A 22,496-nucleotide genomic window follows, 5' to 3' on the forward strand; every position below is an offset into this window, starting at 1 on the left:
TTCATCAGTCAATGATATGAATGGTAAAAAGATGAATTTTAAAAAAGGGTTTTTAACGCCTCTTGGGGGTTAGAATTGTGTCATAGATAGCTGCTTATTCGTAACCATTGTCTCTGTTTAACTCCGGTTTCGTAAGTTAAATTTGAATAGCTTCTTTTATCCTGCGTTTGAAGGTGTTAACTTCGGTTGATAGTACTTTTGTCTTATTTGGGTCCACTGAGTGGCCCTCCAGGCGACAATGCTCGTGAATAGCTGATGAACTTCTTTATTGGTGTTCTTTCACTCTGATTTCCAGAGAGCGGGCCGTTTCGCCAACGTACTCCTTGTTACACTTCTCACAATGAATCTGGTACACAGTACCGCATTTCTTGAGATTGACAGTTGTGTCCTTGACGCGTACCAATTGTGATATTAGAGAATTGACGGGTTTATGAATAAGTGTAACCTCGTGTGACTTGAAAGCTCTTTGCAGGCGTTCCGAGATTCCTTTGATGTATGGCGTTGATGCATAGATTTTCTTCTCGTTTTGAGGCTCTTCGGTATCTTCTGTTGTAGAATTTGGATGTGGTATTGTTAGCATCCATTCTGGATAGTTATTCATTTTTAGAGCTTGCTTGACGTGCTGTGTTTCTCTAGTTCTGTCATCGTTTTCCGTAACCAAGGTCTGAGCTCTCAACATCAGGGTGTTAACCACAGCTCTTTTGTGTTGTAGATGATCGTTTGATTGGAAGTTTAGGTACTCGTCCGTGTGCGTAGGTTTGCGGTACACGGAGATCTTGGTAGAACCATCTTGGTTAATACTCACACAGGTATCAAGGAAAGGAATCCTGCCATCCTTTTCTTGTTCCGAAATGAACTGGATATGTTGGTCAATGGAGTTTAGATGTTCTAAGAAGGAATCGACGGCGTTTTCGTGAATCTTGGCCATCGTGTCATCAACATATCGATACCACATAGTTGGAGGGGTGGGGGCGGTGTCCAGAGCTCTGCTGTCGAACTGTTCCATGTAAAGATTGGCCACTACAATTCTAACCCCCAAGAGGCGTTAAAAACCCTTTTTTAAAATTCATCTTTTTAACATTCATATCATTGACTGATGAAGTCCGGTTGAAAAACGGACGAAATATTTCATTCATAAGTTTTAACTTTTAGTTCCGAGTTTGTAAAACTTTTTAACTTATATTGAGTGAGTTTAACGATCCTTCACAACGAGTGAGTAATTAAAATTGTACAAACGAGCCAATCACGAAGTAATTTGTTTATAATATAAGTACAGAGATCATAAAGTTAACAAGGTAAGTGCTAACCGAGAGTAAATAAATCAATAAACCCCTTGAAACCCCTTGAGGCGGCTGGTATATCGGAGGATAATGCCCAAGGCTGAAAGATTGTCCGAAAAATGAACATTTGGCCGAGAAGCAAAGCGCAAAGCTTCGAGGGCAACTGTGAAAATTTCGATTAATTTCTTGAGGAGGACGCGCTTTGTAGATCCAAAAGGGAAAAAAAAGCCAGCTTTCGTTATGTGCATGGCGCAATTGCGGTTGACGTAATCAACAAAGGCAAGTTGATTGGTTTGCTCGATGTTTACTTTACAGTAATTGGAGGAAATGTTGACAGCTTGTCATGTCAAGTATGCTCTTTATAAAGCCCCGAAGATCAAAAACTTGAAAACGTAAACGAAAACACGGTTTTTTTGTAAATGGTTTTGCAATTATTGTGCGAAAAGTGGACAGCCGATGAATTAACAGTTTGTCACAAAAATGCTTAGTATTGCCCTTTGGAGGAATGAAAATGAAATTACAGCCATGAAAGTTTGAGTGAGGAAAATCGGCGGCAGATGGACATTGAACGTTGAACCAGAATGGAGTTGATTTTGCTGCTGAATCGAGTGAGTTCCTTCAAAATAGCATCTAATGCTTCGTTAGCCGACTGAAATTATTTGTCACGAATTATAGAAAAAGTCTTTGTGGTGTGGTCTATGTGGGGAACATGACAGAAACCAGTCCAGCCCAACACGAATGGTTTTTATGGTATTGCGACTGTATGGCTTTTCTTCAACTTTTCTTGCTTCCACGAAAAATCGTTCTGACGACACCATGTTTTCAAGAGAGTTTTGGAACCTCTTTTTTTTTTTTCTCCACGATAAAAATTGGATGAAAATTACATACCGTAGTACCTTGGTGACAAAAAAGGTAATTAACCTTTACTTTACGATAAAAATTGGATGAAAATTACATACCGTAGTACCTTGGTGACAAAAAAGGTAATTAACCTTTACTTTGTTTATGCTAAAAACAAAACTCAGTTCAAAGACGTTGACAGCATATTTTGCAGACGTTTTCATGAGCCACATCATGAGGAAAGAACCAAACAATGACTGCAGAACTGCATTAACCTGGGCCCCAGAGGGGAGGCGAAAACGGGGAAGACCAAGGACAACATGGAGAAGGACGTCGTAGAGAGAAAGAGAAAAAACCGGGATGGAAGAACTGGAGTGAGGTACAAATGGCAGCGGCAGATGGTTGGCGGGATTGTGTTGAGGCCTTATGTGCCACATGGCACGAAGAAGATATGTAACAGGTAACTTACGTGTTGCCTTTTACGATATTGTCAACCAGCTTAAATTTCTCCATCACATATTATAAGGGATTTAGAGTGGGATATTTGTCTAGTATGCATTGATGACCTCATTTTTTTTGTGCACTTTTGAAGACCATTTGTTTCAGCTAGATCAAGTCGTTAAACGCTTACGGGATGCAAACCTTCATCTCAAGCCCAGAAAATATCATTTCGTTAAATCTGAGGTTGAATACTTAGGACATGTAGTTTCAACGAACGGTCTAAAGCTAAATCCCGCCAAAATTCGAACTGTTCAGGAATTCCCAGTTCCGACCAATGTTACTGCATTTTTAGGCTTGTGCAACTATTACCGGCGGTTTATCAAGGGTTTTGCCCAAATCGCTTCACCTTTCAACAAATTTAACTGAACTCCGGAATCTCAAACTTCGCTTGACTGTCTTAAGACCGGGCTAGTGTCGGCCCGCGTTCTTGCCTACCCAGACTTTGAATTGCCTTTCCATCTTTTTGTTGATGCCAGCCAAACCGGTATCGGGCTAACTTTAACTTTAGGACAAATTATTGACGGAAAGGACCGAGTTATAGAGCCTTTGCATAAATAACGCCTAAATTTGAATAACAATACTTGATACATCCTTAGCCTCGTGTTTATGTTTCAAGATAAAGGATTTTTCTCATGAATGTGAGGCTAAGGATGTATCAAGTATTGTTATTCAACTTTGGTCGCCATTTAAGCAAAGGGTTTATTGCTGCCGCGGGAAGAGACTTAGACCAAGCCGAGTGCATTTATTGTTAGGAGATATGGTAACCCATCGATGCGAGAAATCTTGGTTTTATAACCATGACGTCATCCGTCCGTGCACCCCTCCATGTATGCCAATGTGACCAGTATCATGCTAGTTTACAGCATACATCTTCGATATTGGACATCGATCTTTTGATTAATTGACACCTGTCAGAACAAGGTATCCACTGACCAGTATCACATGACCATATCGCGGGCTCAAGCTCAAGCTCACTTAAATCAGCTGGTTTTTTTTTTTTAAGTTGACCGCTGACCAGGTACTGGTCTTTGATGGCATTGGGGGCTCAACCTAGGTAAACTTACCTGAACATAAACGAGGCTTCATTTTTCACGCGCTTTCAGTGGCTCGACCCGGCTAAGCGGCCATACTATATATCAACCAAAGTTCTTACACAGTCAAACGCTTTCCGTGTTTAGGTGGAAAACGGTTTGGAAGATGTTTTCTTTCTGCATTTTTCGCTGGTTTCAATCCAGTTTGACGTATCATGAAATCTGTGGTAAACACTGGTGGCTACGCAGTTATTCAAGTCAGGCATCGGCGGGATGTAAACTTAAAGCTGAGTGTTTATTTTTAATTTGCTTAGAGCCGCTTTTTTCTCTGTATTGCAATTTTTCGCATATTGCGTGGAGGACCTATGTCTAGAACAGATACGAAAGGACTGAGCGAAAGAGAACGACAACGACAAAACAGAATACCAGTAATAGCTCATACTTCACACACAAATTCTTTTCTTGGGCTCTGAACCGTTTGTTATTTTATACGAATGCGTTATTTAAATTGGATACGTATTTTTAAAAGGTGGCTTAATCGGTTCTTCCTTTTTTTTAGGAATGAAAATCGAATTTTTATTGTCAACTGGAATTAAATAACAATTATCTGTACTCTTTTGGACATAAAGAAAAAGTTGATTTCTTTGTTTGTTTGTTTGTTTTCCTCTAAAATGCGAGCGAACAAGTGCTTTTTTAATCCCTTTGCCCAACTGGTTTTCGTTGTGCCTCGACATTGACAAGAAAATTTTGCCCTTACGTTATAAACACGTATTCGCAATGAGTTCTCTTAAAATTAGGGGGAAAGTTCAGTAGATTGTGTTTTCAGAAGTTTGTTTAGAGCACCCAAATGTTATTGAAGTGTTGGCGCAGATCGTGTTTGAAGTTCGTCCTTTCTTGGTTGCATTGCCGTTGTTTGACGATTCTTGTACCAAGCCAACCTGGCGTGTTTCAATGACATACATCAAAATGTGAATGATCTTGTTTTCAGAGATAAAGTGGAATAAAGTACATCAGTAAAACTCTTCTTTGACCTTGAACTGACAAAGTCGTTTTTATGGCTTCTAATTTTAGCACGATTCCTATTCGCTGGCTATTGACAGTTGACTCTGAAATGGCTTTTTTTCCTTTTCAGTTCGCTCACTGTGGTTGTGCTTAATGCTTGTTTTCTTTTAAAACTCATTCGGTTCAAGAAAAAATTATTGCCAAAGTGGTAAATTGCAAAGTAAATCTCACTGGAAAAACCGATGTCACACTCATCGCTTCGTGATTTATGCGATATCGGTTTTTAGCGTAAATTTACCGTGGAAGTCATTAGTTAGGCAATGATTTTTTCTATAGAAGAAAGCAAAGAAAATGATTTAATTGTTAAAACAGCAGCCGGAAACACCAAAACGCGGACAATTCGAAATCTTTTATTGTCACAAACCGTACAGGCAGGGAGCTCCGCTTTTAGGCTTGGCTAAATCTATATATTAATGCAACTGAGGGAGAAGCGCTTGCAGTCATTGACGGTATTAAGCGATTCCAGCCGTACTTATATGGACGAAAATTGAGAATTTATACCCATCACAATGCAGTAAAGTGGCTAATGTCTGTCCAGGCCCCCACAGGCCCTCATTCACCAGTTCGACTTTAATATTTTCCATAGGCCTGGCGTGAGCAACGGTAATACTGATGCTTTATCTAGGCGACCCTACGGCACATTTAAACGGTCAGGGTGGCTTAGTGGTTATCTATCGGGCCTCCCACCACTGCGAGCCGAAGTTCAATTCTGGCTCCGGCTTGCATGTGGACTGAGTTACAGTCGATCTCAACCTGACTCGAGGGTTTTTCTCCGGTTTTCCTCCCTCATCAAAATCGACTCACAGCTAATTAACATCTAGCTGTGGTGCTGTGCTCCGACATCAAACATGGACTGTATAGCGGCGGTCAGAGGCGCCCTTGTATGCTTTCAGCCCGGTGTCGTGAGCTGCGCCCTTCGCAATTCAGTCCTCGACTGCAAGTAAGGGTGATTAGCACTAAGGGTGATTAGCACTAGCAATATAAACTTGACGACCTTGATAGCCCAGCGCACAGCCCCGATCTCTGGGAGCTCATTGACTATTTAGAAAGCGAGCATTTATGAGTGGATAATGCTGGGGCAAAGAGAATTCTACTATCTGAAGATATTGATTTGCTAGGAGACTATCATGATTTGTTGTGTTATTTAGACCTGTCCAACTAGTGTTACCTTCACCTCTACGTTACGAGGTTTTAGTGTAAACGTTCATGATGGCCTCACTGGTGGGCACTTAAATGTTTTCAAAATATTACGAAACCCTGCGAGATCGCTATTACTGGAAAGGAATATACAAAGATGTTGAGCATTGGGTGTGCTCTTGCTAGGATTGTTTAACACGTAAGAAGCCTAGAAACAAACTCCACGCACCTTTGCTACCCATTCTATTTTCCGATACTTTTGAAAGGATCGCTATTAATATCCTTGGTTTCTTCGTCTGTCTCATCAAGTATTAAATTAAATGGCCGGAAATCTTCGCCGTAAAAATACGTATGTCGTTACAATCGCGCGCCTACTCACGGACGAAATCAAACCTCGACGTGGGGAACCATGCACCTTCCTTTTAGCCTAAGGCAATAATTTTTTATCGAATCTAGTATAACAAGTTTGGCTGGCGTCAACATAAAGATGGAAAAGCAATTTAAATTCTGGGTAGGCAAGAACGGGAGCCAACACTAGCCCGTTCTTAAGACAGTCAAACGAAGTTTGAGATTCCGGAGTCCAGTCAAATTTTACGTTCTTATTCGTTAGCTTGTTGAAAGATGAAGCCATTCGGGCAAAACCCTTGATAAACCGCCGGTAATAGTTAGGTAAAGGTAAAGGTAAAGTAACTTTATTTAACGTCGGTAGTTCCTTCAGCTACGAGGCTAGTATCAATGGAAGCCGACGGTGCTCCCTTTACCCCCTCCCTCTCTCAGTCCTCCGTTTTAACCGGATTTAAAGCTATAGCTACACGGGTCAGAGGAAAGTCGAAACATACGTTTAAGTCACCGAGGATCGAACCGGGGATCTCTCGCTCCGAAAGCTGCACACTAGCGAACTGAGCCACGACTGCTCAAGCCTAAACAGTAACATTGGTCGGAACTGAGAATTCCTGAACAGCTCGAATTTTGGCGAGATTTGGCTTTAAACCGTCCGCTGAAACTACATGTCCTAAGTATTCAACCTCAGATTTAACGAAATGACATTTTCTGGGATTGAGAGGAAGGTTCGCATCCCGTAAGCGTTTAACTACTTGCTCTAGGTGAAACAAATGGTCTTCTAAAAGTGCCCAAAACATAATGAGGTCATCAATGCATACTAGACAAATATCCCACTCTAAATCCGTAAAAGCATGGCATGGAGAAATTACAAAGCTGGTTGACAATGCCGTACCGGGCAACACGAAAACGCCCGAAAAATATGCTGAATTGAGTTTTGTTTTTAGCATAAACAAACTAGAGGTTAATCACATTTTTTTGTGAGAGAGTCAATTTACCAAGGTAGTACGGTATATAATTTTCGTCCAATTTCTGTCGTGGAGTAAACAAAAAAGGGGGTTAGAATACACTCTTATTAAGAAATTACATACCAATGAGCGCTGACATCCCCGCGTGTGATGGTCTGGTGGAACGCTTAAGCTCCACCTTATGCTAGACGCTGTCGATGTTTGTCAGAAGACACCAAAAAGACTGGGATACCTTCATTCCAGCCTCTTTGTTCGCCACTAGAACCTCCCCTTCTGAATCAACCGGAGAAAGTCCATTATACTTTCTATACGGCGTGGAAGGGAACCTCTATCCCCTATGAATGAGAGTTTGCTACCACCAGCTGCTCCATCAAGCTTTATCCAAGAACATCTTTGGAAGATTGTCAAACAATTTGACATAGCTCAGCAAATTTGCGAGGGAAAATAGCAAGTGAGCACAGTAGAAAATGAAAAGGTATTATGATCGACGTGCATCTGAGCCAGATTTGGGGCGGGACACAAAGTCTGGGTCTTTACCTTCAAACTTATAAGGGATTGTCCAAGAGCTATTGCACAATTATCATAGCCCATACAGGGTTGTTGAAAAACTTAGTCCTGTCCACTACCGGTTGCACTCATGTATCAACAAATCGCTAGTTCGATAGTTCACGGAAACCGCATGAAACACTCCGTGGATCCGAATGATGGCTCAATCGAACTGCCTTCAAAGGATGTTATTGATGAACGTTTTCTCTCTGAGAAAGACCTGCTGGAAGATAGTTTTGAAAACCCAATGTCGTCTGATTCAGAGCCAGAGTCAAATGAAGTGTCCCTTCTGCATGCAACCAAGTCAGCCCCGGTAGCTGAGCCTAATTCTCAGACGGCGTCTTTAATTGACTACCAGACGGTTTTCAACGCCGAGAAACTTATTGACACACTGCAGCTTGACAACTGCAGTGTACAATATTTAGCAAATGGATCCAACTACCCATTAGACGAAGCGACCAGGGAATCAGCCAGCAAAATTCTAGATCCCCGATTGCTTGAACATTTCCTCGCTGGAACCTTTGATCTCTCTACGTAATATTATCTTGTGTTTACATTTTCTCGTAGTGCATTCAATCGTTTGCTATGACCACAAAGCCATAACCTCTCATCTTGCTCATGGGGCACTCGCTCTTCCGTCGTGTGGAAAATTTGGTTCCAACTTCACCCTCCCTTGTGTTTCTACAAATTTCCAATTACTGGTGTCTTCTACCGTGCAATTTTACGGAGGAAGAACGTTAGCTAAATTGCGCCAATTCGACCTTTCGGTAATTGCACGATTTCGACCTACAATTCTAAACCTCGACGTAGGTTCTAATGATCTTTGCAACCCATCTTGTACTGTCCATGATCTAAAAAAATAATATCATTTGCTGAGTTAAAACATTTCATTTCCAGTACTATGTAACTCAAATAATTGTAGGCCAAATTTTGCCTAAGCTTTAACCGGCGGCGATTTCTCCTTCGTACAACCCAAAGGTCCAGCGACCAAACCATGAGTTATATGAATTCCTCAAGGATTTATATTTTGCCTCCTTTTGATGGCATCCAAAAGTATTCCGTTTCAACTTCAGAGCATTCTTAAAAGACAGTGTCCATTTGAACCACGAGCGCGCGGGTAATCATCTATTTAGCCAGATTGCAATCAGGGGGCAAATTTTTGCTCTTATAAATTAACTTAAACTATCTAAGTAAGATGATATATATATATATATATATATATATGATAACCTTTAAGAAGACGTAGCTTTTTGGAATTATTTCTATGTGAAGTATATGGCACAATCACGTACGCATGAAAACGAGGGTATGCCTTCAAATTTTGTTGGGATTTTTTCTTTCTGATCTTATCAGCAGTCTCGTGTTCTGATTTTCCTTTTGACAAATTAAAACTTTAACCATCATGTTTGAATTCATTCCGTGGTTTATGAAACATTTTACAAGGAACGTTGTGGATAAATAGCAAAATAATCTTTGAAATCCAAAACGTTTGCCGAAGTTCTTGATTAAATGGGATGAGAACTCATACGGTGTATTTGCTTCATTTAGGCATTTGTAGAGGTTCCTTAATTGAAAAAAAAATTACTGATGCAATGTAGACTTGTATTTGATTACATTGATGGAAAAGCGCTCGGTGGTCGCACAATTTCACTATCTTTAGCATAAGTAAGAGTTTAAAAGGTTGTCTATTTGGTTAGTAGACTCCATGATATTTTTGATTTTGATAATTACATTTTATTGTCACATTGCACTTTATGTTGGCAGTCATGAAATACTTAGTGGTCAATGGGTTGTGGGTAGGCTGCTTCAAGTACAACTTTTAAATAACCACTTGTGATCAGCAAGACCTAATGTGCCTGTCAGCGGGAAGATTGCCTCCCTCTGAAGTTGAAGGAGACCGCCTTTTTGACATGAAGGTCGGAGAAGATGCTTACAAGTCATTCAGTAAACAATGGCTTGATAGTTTACCACCATTATGTAATTATAAGTTTCATGATACGACCACCAAGCAGACCATAAAAACCTTCAGCGATCCCAACAAAAACGTCCAGCAAGGAGAATCAAAAGACCTTGTATCGAAAGGCGATCCCAATCTCTTTGCCCATATGATTGTCGTTGCTGAAAGCCGAGACTTGAGCGAAGTGTTGCAACATCCTCTTGGACCACTGCCCTGGTCATTAGCATCCTCTAATGGATCTTCTTCCTGCTGAGTATACTGCAAAACCATTCGCATGCATAATTGACGGGATGAGTGTGGTTCAGAAAATAAAAGGTGATCGCAAGAGTTTGCGGAGATTGCTCTTTCACTTCAGTTTATGGTCCCACACCAAAACCCAGATAGTGAACGCATTGAGGTTGTCTTCGATGTCTATAAGCAGTATTTCATAAAGAACACTGAAATATCCAGAAGAGCATGCTGGTGTTATTGGAACGCAGTTCAAAAAGTAAACATTGCATCTGGGCATTAAAGTACAGCAGTGGTACAATTTTTTTTGGCAAATTCAGCAAATAAGCAGAGCCTGCTCACGTTTTTGACCAATGAGTGGAAACAGGAGAATTACAGACAGAGGTTGCTTGACAAGAACCACGGGCACCCAACAATAATCTTCGGTGAAATATGTGTTTGGGAGAGGTAGCTGTTCTACGAATGTCGATTCTACGTTGTGAAACAGCTATCTATTTCTTTAGTAAAACATCCCCTAAAAGATTCGCAACCAGGGAAAAGTAGTCCCTTACGAATTCTTCTAACTGATAAAAACATATCTTTGAACAGTCGTTGTAGATTTCTAGGAGCCTAGAAATGTCTCTTAAAGGCTTTTGGCTTAATTTGCTGGTTGGGTGCCCTTGAAGACACTCATTATTGCATACAAAGATGTTTGCATAAAGTTGACACCTCATAGAGCAGAAAGTGTACCCGAATTAGGGTCTACACAAGAAGAAGCAGGAACCCGTTTTCTTCTACATTCGTCACATGTAGCATAATCAAGATTTCCTTCCACTATCATTATCTCTTAAGATGAAGATGTATTCATATTATGTTTTTACAAACCATCCCGTGCCCAATTTTGTCACGCCTCACATGAGGTGACAATTATTCAAGCTGATTCCAGTCTCACATGCCAGTCCCTTCTTCTACACTTTGATAATGCTACAAGCAATACTGAATACAGTACCAGAGATCCTTTTATGACTACAGTTGGTTCCCACAATAGCCACAATAGACAGACCTCTTCTGCCATCCGACGTCGCCTGTTGTTTTTCTAACCGCCAGGTTAGGAAAAGAAATTTCGTTATTTTCATGGTGAACTGTTTTCTTGCTTCTTCACGGATGACGGCTCAACTTGTTCCCTTGTATGGAACACTCACGTTTACATTTTTATCAGGAAAATCCCTGTGCCCTTTTTAACAGTGGTGTTTGGGGGAGAATAGCAACCGACTAGATACCAATAAACACAACTGAATTCGCTTAATGGCGGATACTGAAAATACACATCTGAGAAGAGCTTATGGTAAAAATCACGTGACATGAGAGAACCAATTAACATACATAACACAGGGTCTTGGGTTTGGGTCAGCTCGAACTTCGCTTGAGGTGGTGATCTGGGGTAATCCTTAGCTTTAGGAGATGAGTAGGAATGCTCCTTTGCCACAAATGGCTCTGCAGCTGGTTGAACTTGACCGGGTTGTAAAGGTAGCTCTTCTGTTCTCTCTCCTGCCTCTGGTTGTATCTTAGTTCACGACAAATCTTTCAGTTGGTCGATGTGTCGCTTCCAGTTGAAATCTTCTACTTGTAAGCAGTAGGTCATCGGGCCTAACTTTGATATGATGACACCCTTGGTCCATGGATCGCGACTCTTCCTATAATCTCGGATGAGGACAGGATCTCCAACGCTCCCCTTTGGTGCTCTTGGCTGAAAACTAGATGGCTTAGCGACTTTCTTCCTCAGGTCTGGACGTAGCAGATCTAATCTGGTGCGTAGTCTGCGATTCATTAGCAATTCTGCTGGTGTATATCTGGTAGTGGTGTGCGGCGTGGTCCGATAACTTAGCAAGAATGACGTTATCTTCTGATTTTGGGTCCCTGGATCTCCCTTAACAGCTTCATCGATTTCTTGAAAGTTTTTACTGCCCTTTCTGCCTCGCCGTTGGAAGCTGGGTGATACGGAGCACTCAGTATGTGCTTAATTTTGTTACTTCTGAGGAAATCTTTGAAGTCCTGTGCAATAAGTTGCGCCCCATTATCTGTAACCAATTCCTCTGGGAGGCCATGTGTAGCAAACACGGTGCGCAAGGCGTTTATGGTTGCTTCAGCAGTTGTACTGGACATGCGCAGCACCTCCAACCATTTGGACTTAGCATCGATGATCACCAAAAAAGATCCACCTTGGAATGGACCGCAGAAGTCCACATGCACTCTTTGCCAAGGGCGGTGTGGCCAAATCCAAGGGTTGTCAGAAGTAACTGGTGCTTTACCGTGAGAGGTTTGACAAATCTCAAATCTCCTCACTAACTATTCAATGTCAGAGTCCAGTGACGCCCACCAAACATGTAACCGCGCTAACGCTTTCATCCGCACAATTCCAGGATGGTTTAAGAGTAGCTCTGCCAACACCGATTCTTGATATTTTGCTGGGATCACCAGTCGTGTTTCTCTCAACAAGCATCCTTTCTTCACAGTGAGCTCATTTCTTTTGAGGTAATAACTATTCAGGTTATCTGGAACCTCTACCTTCCCCGGCCATCCATTTAGAGTGAAATGTGCCACTCGTGACAATGTTGGATCACGTGACGTTTCTTCACATAGAAGTCTGGCATCCACAGGTATGCTAGCTACTTGAAGCCTGTTTACTTCCTTAGCCTCTTCTTCACCGGGCGAGTCTTCAGTAGAGGTCCCATACCGCAGCCTGGAAAATGCGTCTGCATTTGCATTTTGTTTGGAGGACCGATACTTGATATCATATTGGTATGCTGACAGCTGCATAGCCCATCTTTGTAAGCACGATGCCTCTATGGGAGGTATCCCTTTCTTTGGACCAAACAGCAACGTCAGGCGCTGGTGGTCTGTCAACAACGTGAAACGACGACCATACAGGAACTGTTGGAACATGCGAATTGCGAAAATAATGGCCAATGCTTCCTTCTCTATCACCGAGTAGTTTTTCTCTGCAAGGGGCAATGACCGCGAGGCGTAAGTGATTGGACGCTCCTCCCCATCTGCGATGATATGGGAGATGACTGCTTCCAGCCCGTGTGGTGATGCATCAGGTGGTAACTGCACTTCCAACTTAGGATTGTAGTGGATAACACACGTGATGAGGTCAGAGTGTCCTTTAGATCCTGAAACGATTTGGCGCACTCTTGACTCCAACACCATGGTGTGTCCTTGGCCGCAGCTTGTTGAGCAGACTTGCCAGGGTAGACAAGTTTGTGATAACCTTTCGGTAGTAATTGACCAAACCCGGAAAAGATTGTAATTCAGTTTAATTTTGGGGCTCTTGCACTTCCCTTATAGCTTGAACCTTGGCTTGCACTGGATGGATTCCATGGCGATCTACTATAAAGGCAAAATACTCAGTTTTGGGTCACACTTTGACTTCTTGAGCTACACGCCACACCTTTCCAGCTTTTCAAGTGTTTTATGGAGGTTACTGACATGCTGAGCATCAACTTCACCAGTAACAACGAGATTGTCCAGTATACCTCCTGTCTGACTAAGGCCATTTATTAAAACCAGACAACAAGGAAATTGGTAGATAATTGGACAGACAGTTCTGGGATCCCTTTGTATAGACTGGAATTACATTTGCTAATTTAAAACTATCTGGAACTATACCAGTCTCAAAGGAGGCTGTGAAAAAAACCTATAAAGGCTTAGATATATCAGTTTTCAAAATTTTGAGAATGGTGACAGGCATACTAAAAGGACCAGTGGCTTTGCTAGATTTCAGTTTGGTCATTTCGTTTTCAATTTCTTCTGCTGTTATAGGGGAAATAAAAAAGCTATTACAGGGAGGAGTTGTTAACTACTCAAAAGGAGACATTCCAACATTTTGTATTGAGAAAGCAAGGTCCTTTGCAATATTAGCAAAAAAATTATTTAACAGATCGGCAAATCATATGACGATCAGTTGTGACATTACTGTTGATAATAATTTTAATGGCTATATGACTTGTTGGAGGCTTAAAATGAATAATATGTTTAATACCATTTCAAATTCTTTTACTATCTGTAATGTATATAATGTACTTTAATGTAATTATTTTGTAAAATAATTACTGTAATATTGTATTTTGCTCAGTTCTAATAGATGGTTTAATTTATTCCTATAAAGTTTAAACTTGGAGTGAAAATAGTAAGATATGGTCTTGAAATATTTTTTTTTATAACATTTGTTTTTTTTCTTGAATAGACACTTTTGTTCCTTGAGTTATCCATGGCTTGGACTGAAATTTTAATTCTTTCTTAGATAATTGTTTCAGAGGAATGTGTTTATCTACTATATCAGAGAGTCTAGAGTAGAATGAGCAGAACATGTTAGATGATCAGAGTCAGAATTAAAAATACTATGCCAGTCTATAGATTGCAACTCACTGATTTAGGTCGATTGGTTAAAATTAGAGTAGTCCCTTTTATATACTTTTATATTAGAAGGGAGAGAACTAAGATTACTCAGAATAATGAGAATAATAGATATTTTTAAAGTTAATTCCTTTTATACCGCAAAATTTATGTTTTCCTATCACCACTGTTTGCTCCCCTCGCCCTTTTTAAATTTATTTCTGACTAGTGGTCAAATTCATAATTATGATACCAGATCCTCAGCTCATTTTCGACCTCATACCTGCCGAACTAATATCAAACAATTCACTGTACTCTTTCGGGGGCCAAAGATATGGAATGCTCTGCCATTATCAGTTACGTCTTCCCCTAGTCTATCTACCTTCAAAAGAGAGCTTTTTGATTTCCTAAGTTAATGGTATGAAACCTCCGACTCTTTAATGTCCTTATAGTCTTGCCACCGTATGTTAATAATAAGCCTCAATACAATGTCTTCACTAGTCTTGCAGTCCTAACGCATCTCCTAGGGGACCTCTCACTATAAGCCGTGGGGTTTTCTGAGGTCTCCTCGCCACTTCTTATTTCTCTTAATATTATTATTATTCATTGTAAACTTATGTAAGATTCTAGTCTATTATCTTCTATTATTTTAGTCTATTATTCACTGTAACCTTCTATGAATGTATGTGGTGAAAAAATAAATAAATAAATAAATAAAATGGAATTAGCCAAGTGATCAGTAAGATCATAAACTATATTCGCACTGATAGTAAAATGTTCAGTAGAATTCCAGAAAATATTATCAATTAGAGTAGCAGTGTGATCAGTTATCCTGGAGCCCGGGTTGTAAAATGTGAGGTTGGTAAAAGAAGGAAGCAAGGGTATTAATGAAATCATCTGATGGTTTGCAAGAATTCAAAAGATTGATATTGAAGTCAGCCATTATGAGGGAATACTTCATTTTGGAGATTTATGTTTTCAATTATCTTGTTAATATAAACCATAAAAATTATCAAAATTTCCATTTGGGTGTCTATATATAACTCCACAGATTAGATTGGATTGACCGTCACAATTAATCTCTATCCAAAGAGCTTCAAAATCACATTTCTAATTGATAGTTCTGATAGAACAGTAAAAGTTAAATTATTGTTTATAGATAAGCCAACACCCCCTGCATTCGAGAGGTTTGACTTTCAAATAAAATTATAACCTGGAATATTAACATTTGTTACGATATCCTTATCAACCTTAAACTTAATTTCCAAAAGCCCTCTCACTGAAAAAGGGAGCTACAATACAGATAGCAAATGAACAAAATTCTCAAGATTACACTGCAAACTTCTAATATTGCAGTGTAAAGCAGCAAATGACTTCGAGTGTGTTGAGAAGTCATTTATCTCATAATTGGAATGAAATTCATGTGTAGTATAATAGTTAAAGTTCTGATCACAGGGCATATTATGATCTACATAAATATTTGTAAGGTGGAATAGCGGAAACAGGAGAAGTGACATTTAAAATCGGTAAGTTCTTAAGTTCAGTGACCTTTTCAGACAGTTCACTCTGGTTAGAAGGACAGCTAGCCCCTATACATTTAGAACAGTACGTGGTGGTATAACATTACCAGTACTTATCTCTTTAACTTGTCAAGTTCTTCTTGATTTTTATGAGTATAACTGAGCTGTCTTGGTCCCTCTGCGAATAAATCCTTCCATTTAAGGTCCAAATGTGATCATAACTGTGATCTTTCTTTACTTTAAGTGTGGCCTTAAAGAGTTCTTTATTTACTTCAGTTAGACACTCATTTAATATATAGATTTAGCAAAGCCTAAAAGCGGACCTCCCGGCTTGTTCATTTTTACTGGCTGTAGGATTAGTGAAAATAAAAGACTTTGTAACTGTCCGCCTTTTGGTTTTCCCGGATATTGCTTAATTATGTAACATTTTCTTCGCTGCCTAACTAGTGAATTCCACGGTTAATTTCACCTGAAAAACCGACTGAGCGCATGAATCACGAAGGAATGAGTGTGAAATCGGTTTTTCCAGCTCAATCTACTGTCGAATTCACCAGTTAGGCAATTAATTTTTCTTGAATCGCAAGAGTTTTAAAAGAAAACAAGCAAATCCTCAACCTCGTTCCCAGGGTCTCTCCTCGAGGTTGGCAAATCCTCAGCAAGCGAACGGAAAAGGAAAGAAGCCATTTCCGAGTTGACTGTCAAACGCTAGCGAATAGGAATCACGCTAAAATTAGAAATCACAGACGCACTATAGCTCGTGATGTGACAGATCGTCTTTGTCGGTTCAAGATCAAAGAAAGAGTTTTATTGATGTACTTTATTTATACAATACTTTATTTCAAAATAACATACGAATACATAGTTATTGAGAAAAGGAAACCCAGAGGTTAGCCCTATATCAAGGGTCTCCTAAAGAAAAGAGGTCATTTGAAGTCACTATAAAAAAAAAAATAGTTAATAGAAATATGAAAAAAATCAGATAAGAAACATATAATTATCATAAATAAATATGAAATTGCCGCTCAATAAATATTCATATGATTCTTCAGTCTTAATTTAAACTTTTTTTTTTTTCAATACACAACATTTATTAACAAAAGTTACTATACTTACAATACTAACAGTGCAATGACTACAGTACGTACTTTCCAAACCGTATTAGTTTACAACATAAAAAGCAATGCGAAGTAGAAAGAAAAAATAAAATACAAAACAAAAGTTGCAAGTACTTACAATCGCTATAATATTGCACAGTAAACAATACAAACAAAAACTGCAAAGGTTACTGAATACAACCAAAATTAAAATGCGGTACATTGACGGAAAACACTCTTATGTGCAATCAACAAGAATGTGTGTAAAGTTCTGCCATTTAGAAAAGAAAAGTTTTTGTTGTCCCGAGGTAACTGCAATGTATTTTTCAAGTTCTATCTTATCCTGCACTAATCTTTTGAAATCAATAAGAGATGATTTATCGTTATTTAGTGCATTAACATAAAGAAAATACTTTCCGAGTATTATGAGATGATTGAGAGCTAAACATGGTGGACTCAATTGGCAAATAATTCCATATATCACTTCTTGGGGGGACAGATCTAACTGAAGGTTACATAATTGCAAAATCCAATTTTGAAATTCAGACCAAAAGATTGACGCTTGCGCACATTCAACAAACAGGTGTGTAATAGTTTGATGTATTGCGGGGCAGAATCGACAGTGCGGAGACGAAACTTTTTCCAGTTTGTACAACAATGAGTTAGTAAATAAGATGTGGTGAATGATTTTGTACTGGAACATAATTAGTTTTGTTTCTTTTGTAGCCTTAAAAGGTAGAAGGTAAATCTTACAAAAATCGTCCCGCTGAAAGTTATAATGTTCAAGCCCTTTTTCGGCGGTGGGACTGGGTAATTTTTGCCAGGTGAGAAGTTCTTGATATAAGGTCTTACAGGAGAGGGGTCTACTTGAAGTACATGTGGTTAATGCAGGTGTTGGATTGCTTTCATTTTTGAACAAACATTTTTGCCATTCACTCGGTATGGCCGATACAAGGCTGCGGTAGGTTAAAAAATGACATCTTTTTATATATTTAAACTTACTAACGTTAGGGCTATCGCGAAAATTGAATACATTAATAGGAAGATCGTTCCAAGGTTTGATAATTCTGACGAAGAAAGAATTTTTATAACAATTCAATTTTGCGAGTTTAGTTTGTAACATATATGGATGGTTTGGTCTGGACTTAGTGTTCCTGCACAATTCAAAATAGTCATTGAATTTTAATCCATCCAGATTGAATACTATCTTATAGCATTCCACCAGGGAAACAAAATCCCTCCTTTTTACTAAAGAGTTCCATTTAAGAATTTTAGACCTCTTATCGTACGCCATCTCTTGTCTTCTTTGGTTTAAGGCTATTCGAGAAGCTCTTCTTTGAACATTCTCGATATCATGGATGTCTTTGACTAAGTGTGGTGACCACACCGGGCAAGCGTATTCCAAGATTGGACGAACCAAGGTTTTATACAAAATTGAGAAAATATCTTTATTTTTGCCGCCTACTGTGCGCTTAGGTAAGCCAAGTACCCTGTTTGCTTTATGGACTATTTGTTCAACATGTTTTGACCATTTCAGGTCACTCGCCAAAATAACTCCAAGATCTTTATAATTAGATACATTTCGTAACACGGTTCCCGATATATTGTACCGTATGGATCTTTTGTCGTTGTTATGTGAAATTCTCATGACTTCACATTTAGTAGAATTAAATTTCACCTGCCAACAATCCGCCCATAGGTCGAGGGTGGTCAGATCTATCTGCAAAGCAATAGAATCTTCCACGTTATTTATCTGTCGATAGATTTTGGTGTCATCAGCAAATAATTTGTCAGTAGACGTGATAATGTCAGGTATGTCGTTCACGTAAATAAGGAACATAACCGGCCCCAGTATTGAGCCCTGAGGGACACCAGATATAACAGGCGACCAATCCGAGTACGATCCACGTATCAAAACTCTTTGTTTTCGATTGGATAAAAAGTTCCTAAACCACAGGTGTAATTGCCTATCTATACCATACCTGTTGAGTTAAAAAAAAAGGCCCTCATGGGGGACACAGTCGAACGCTTTTGAAAAGTCCAGAAATATTACATCAGATACTTTTGACGAATTTCTTGTTAAGCACCAGTCGTTATAACAGATTAAGAGTTGCGACACTTTCGATTTGCCTTACAAATAGCCAAATTGGCTTGGGTTTAGTAGTTTATGTTCAGTCCAGAATGAGACAACTCTTGATGTTACAATCTTCTCAGCTGTTTTTCTAATGATGGATGTTAGCGAGATTTGGCGATAGTTTTCCTTTTAGGGTTTTGGTCCCTTTTTATGGAATGGAATAATATTTGCAATTTTCCAGTCAATAGAAAAAATAGATTACAAAGTGATGTAGATAGTTCCAGTGCGCATTCCTTTAGGATACGAGGCAATAATTTATCAGCACCTGGGGACTTGTGTATGTTTAGGTTCTTCAGATGTTTTTCCACTTCGCTAGGTGTACATGATACGTTGCATAACTTTTCATCGAGAACATAATCGAATTCCGGAAGAGTCTTTTGTTCTTGTGTGAATACCGATGCAAAATATGCGTTCATGTGTTGTGCAATCTCTTGATCACCTGTGATTTCTGCACTTCCTTCTTTTAGGAACACTAGGTCGTTAGTACCTTTTCTTAATGATTTCATTTAGTTCCAAAAAGGCTTGGAATTATTCTCTACTTGTAATTTATCAGCTAGTGCTTAAAAATGGCTCCATTTGGTTGTGTTACATTTCTTTTTCAACGTGTTGTTCAAAATGCGATAGGCGACCCAATGATCCTCGCTGTTAGATTTTTTGGCCTTTTTGTAGAGGTGTTTCTTTTTCCTGGACAATTTAATTAAGTCCTTCGTCCATGGAGCGATGTTTTTTTCTTTTGTGACGGAACTTGGGTATACTTTCGTTAACCGCTGCGAAATAGAGATCTTTCCATGCTTCCCAGTTAGCATTAATGTCCTGTTGTTCTAACGTTAAATACCAAGGTGAATAACTGAACAGAGATCTTAGATGATTCCAGTCTGCCTTGCTAAACGCATAATTTTCTTTCGTTGAGATCCGTTGTTGGTAGGCGCTATTCCACTTTATTCCACTGGGTTATTCCACTTTATCTCTGAAAACGACATCATTTACAATTCGATGTATTTCATTGAAACACGCCAGCTTGGCTTAGAACCAGAATCGGCTAGACAGGACAAACTTCAAACAAGACCTCCAACAAATTACCTATACGTGCTCCAAACAAACTTCTGAAAACACAAGCTGGTGATATTTCTCCCTATACTTTTACGAGAACTCATTGCGATTACATGTTTGTCACTGTCGAGGCACATCGAAAAACAGTTAGGCAAGCGGAGTAAAAAAGCTTCTTGTTCCCTCGCATTTTAAGGCCAAACAAACCAGCAACAGATCATTTCTGTCCAAAAAGAGTACAGATGATTGTTATTTAATTCCAGTTAACAATAAAAATTCGAGTTTCATTCCTGAAGAAAAGAAAAAACGACTAAACCACGTTTTAGAAATATGCATCCACTTGAAATAACTTATCCGTAGAAATAACAAACGGTTTAGTGTCCAAGAAGAGAATTTGTGGAGTAACTTCTTCCACCAACTTTATAGCTATTACTGGTGTACCGTTTTGTCGTTCTCGTTCTCTTCCTCTCTTCTTTCGTTTCTGTTCTTCTGACATAGGCCGTCCAGGCATCTTGAAACCTTAAAAGATTCGAAATTAAAAATCTTAAGACATACCAAAAACTGCAATTCAGAGCAAAAAGCAGCCCTAAACAACTTAAAAATAAACACTCAGCTTTAAGTTTATATCCCTCCAATGCTTGACTTGAATAACTACAGCTATATTATGCGTAAACCAGGGAAAAATGCAAGAAAAATATATTTTCCAAACGTACCTGAACACGAAAAGCATCGACTGTCGAGAGCTTTGCTGACGTAGCATGGCTGTGTAGCCGCGTCGAGCCACAGAAAGAGCGCAAAAAAAAAGTAAGCCTCGTTTAGGTGTGAGTGTGAGTGTCTGACCTGGCTTGAGCCTGCGATCCAATCAACAACCAGTACCGGGTCAGCAGTCAACTTTAAAAAAAAACCAGCTGACCTCGATAAGGTCTAACTTTAGCCCGTGATATGGTCATGTGATACTGGTCAGCAGATACCTTGTTTTTGCAGGTGTCAATTGACCATAACATTGATGTCCAATAAAATTTGTCCAATACCAAAGATGTATGCTGTAAACTAGCTATAGTGTATACTGGAGTATTGTCTCCTCAATGAGCTCTAAACTTGAGCCCGTGATATGGTTACGTGATACTGGTCACATTGGCATACATGGAGGGGCGGACGGACGTGCGTTCGTACGTACGGACGGACGTTCCTATGCCTCTGATTACTAAAGGATGTTTCAAAATTGCTTTGTCTTTTATGAAGAAGGAAAAAATGTTGGCTTTACTATGTAAGGTGTCGGCCATTTTGGAAAAGACAAAAACGATCGCATCTGTTTTCGCATTTTTCCCCAAAGTACTATTTTTTCCGTCACTGAATTTGCAACAGCGATTTATTATAGTTCGCAAACGTTAGAAAACTAACTTGGGGAAAGTCATATTTTGACAACAGGTGATAAACAACTTTGATGCAAATCGTAAAAAAATTCAAATTAAGTCATCTTTATACTCAATTATTTCGCTCTCAGAATGTTCTAAAGCAAGCGGTCAAACTCTCAGTATTGATTATTATCTTGTCTGTAAGCTGAATATGACTGTTGAGGTTTTAAATTGCGACTATGATCACGTAGAAATTAACATTAAACACATCGCGTAATTCGTTGCAATTTTTAACACTCTAGCTGTGCCGTCTTCGTTCGCTCTTTCGTGACCAAATTGATGGATTTCCCTTGCAGCCAGGTCGAATAATAATGAATTAACACCTTTTTCCGTCCAACATCACCTCAAGAAAAGTAAGACCACAGGTAATGATGAATTTGTCCGTATCCAGTTGACGTTTACAGTCTCCTTCGAAATGAAGTTTATCGAGCGAGTTACATGAATGTACCGTGACAAGCAAACATATGCCTATGACAATCCCGAATAAATCCTTCGCCGTTCTTTTTTACCCGCGTCGTCTCAGAATCCTCACCAAAGGAGGCATCATAAGCTATTTTTAGCTCTCTTATAACAGGCGCAAAATTCTTGACAACATGGGTTAGCTGGTCAATCGTGTGGTTGAGCTCGTCGATTCCCTTTGGTGACCTTTGGTCTCTTTGTCGAATCGTCATCGACGACTGTTTTTGTTGGTCCTCTCTGGGGACCCTTTTTTATCCCTATTGGGAGCATTGGAAGTATTCGCTGTAGAAATACTTTCAAGTGATTTCCCGGCGGCGCCATGGGATTGCTTTCCGACTCGCTGATAATAACCTTGGGGTCCTTGAGTGAAGACGGGTTCGATGTCATCGCGAACTCGAAAAGTTTTACAACTCAGGCTTGCCTCGCAAACCAGGTAAAAATTTTCTCACAACAACGTTGTAAATAGAAAAGCAGGGTATTGTTGAGTAACTAAATGGATGATGAGGACAATCGTAGGTTGTTTTTTTGTTTTTGTTTTTTTTTCCCGAATGCTTTACCGGTCAT

The 22,496-nt window shown here is 39.5% G+C and overlaps 1 protein-coding gene across 1 annotated transcript; it reads right to left on the reverse strand.

Annotated features, from left to right (window-relative positions):
- Positions 1–265: 265 nt before the first annotated feature.
- Positions 266–1,006, reverse strand: LOC138029627 (uncharacterized). Its single transcript, XM_068877326.1, has one exon. The coding sequence runs from the start codon at positions 1,004–1,006 to the stop codon at positions 266–268; it is 741 nt and encodes a 246-aa protein (XP_068733427.1).
- Positions 1,007–22,496: the final 21,490 nt, after the last annotated feature.

The sequence above is a fragment of the Montipora capricornis genome, chromosome 13 (assembly GCF_036669925.1).
Source record: "Montipora capricornis isolate CH-2021 chromosome 13, ASM3666992v2, whole genome shotgun sequence".
NCBI classification, from domain to species: domain Eukaryota; kingdom Metazoa; phylum Cnidaria; class Anthozoa; order Scleractinia; family Acroporidae; genus Montipora; species Montipora capricornis.

What these genes read in the sequence shown, in the direction of transcription:
- LOC138029627 (XM_068877326.1), bottom strand. Translation starts at nt 1,006, where the DNA reads ATGGAACAGTTCGACAGCAGAGCTCTGGACACCGCCCCCACCCCTCCA.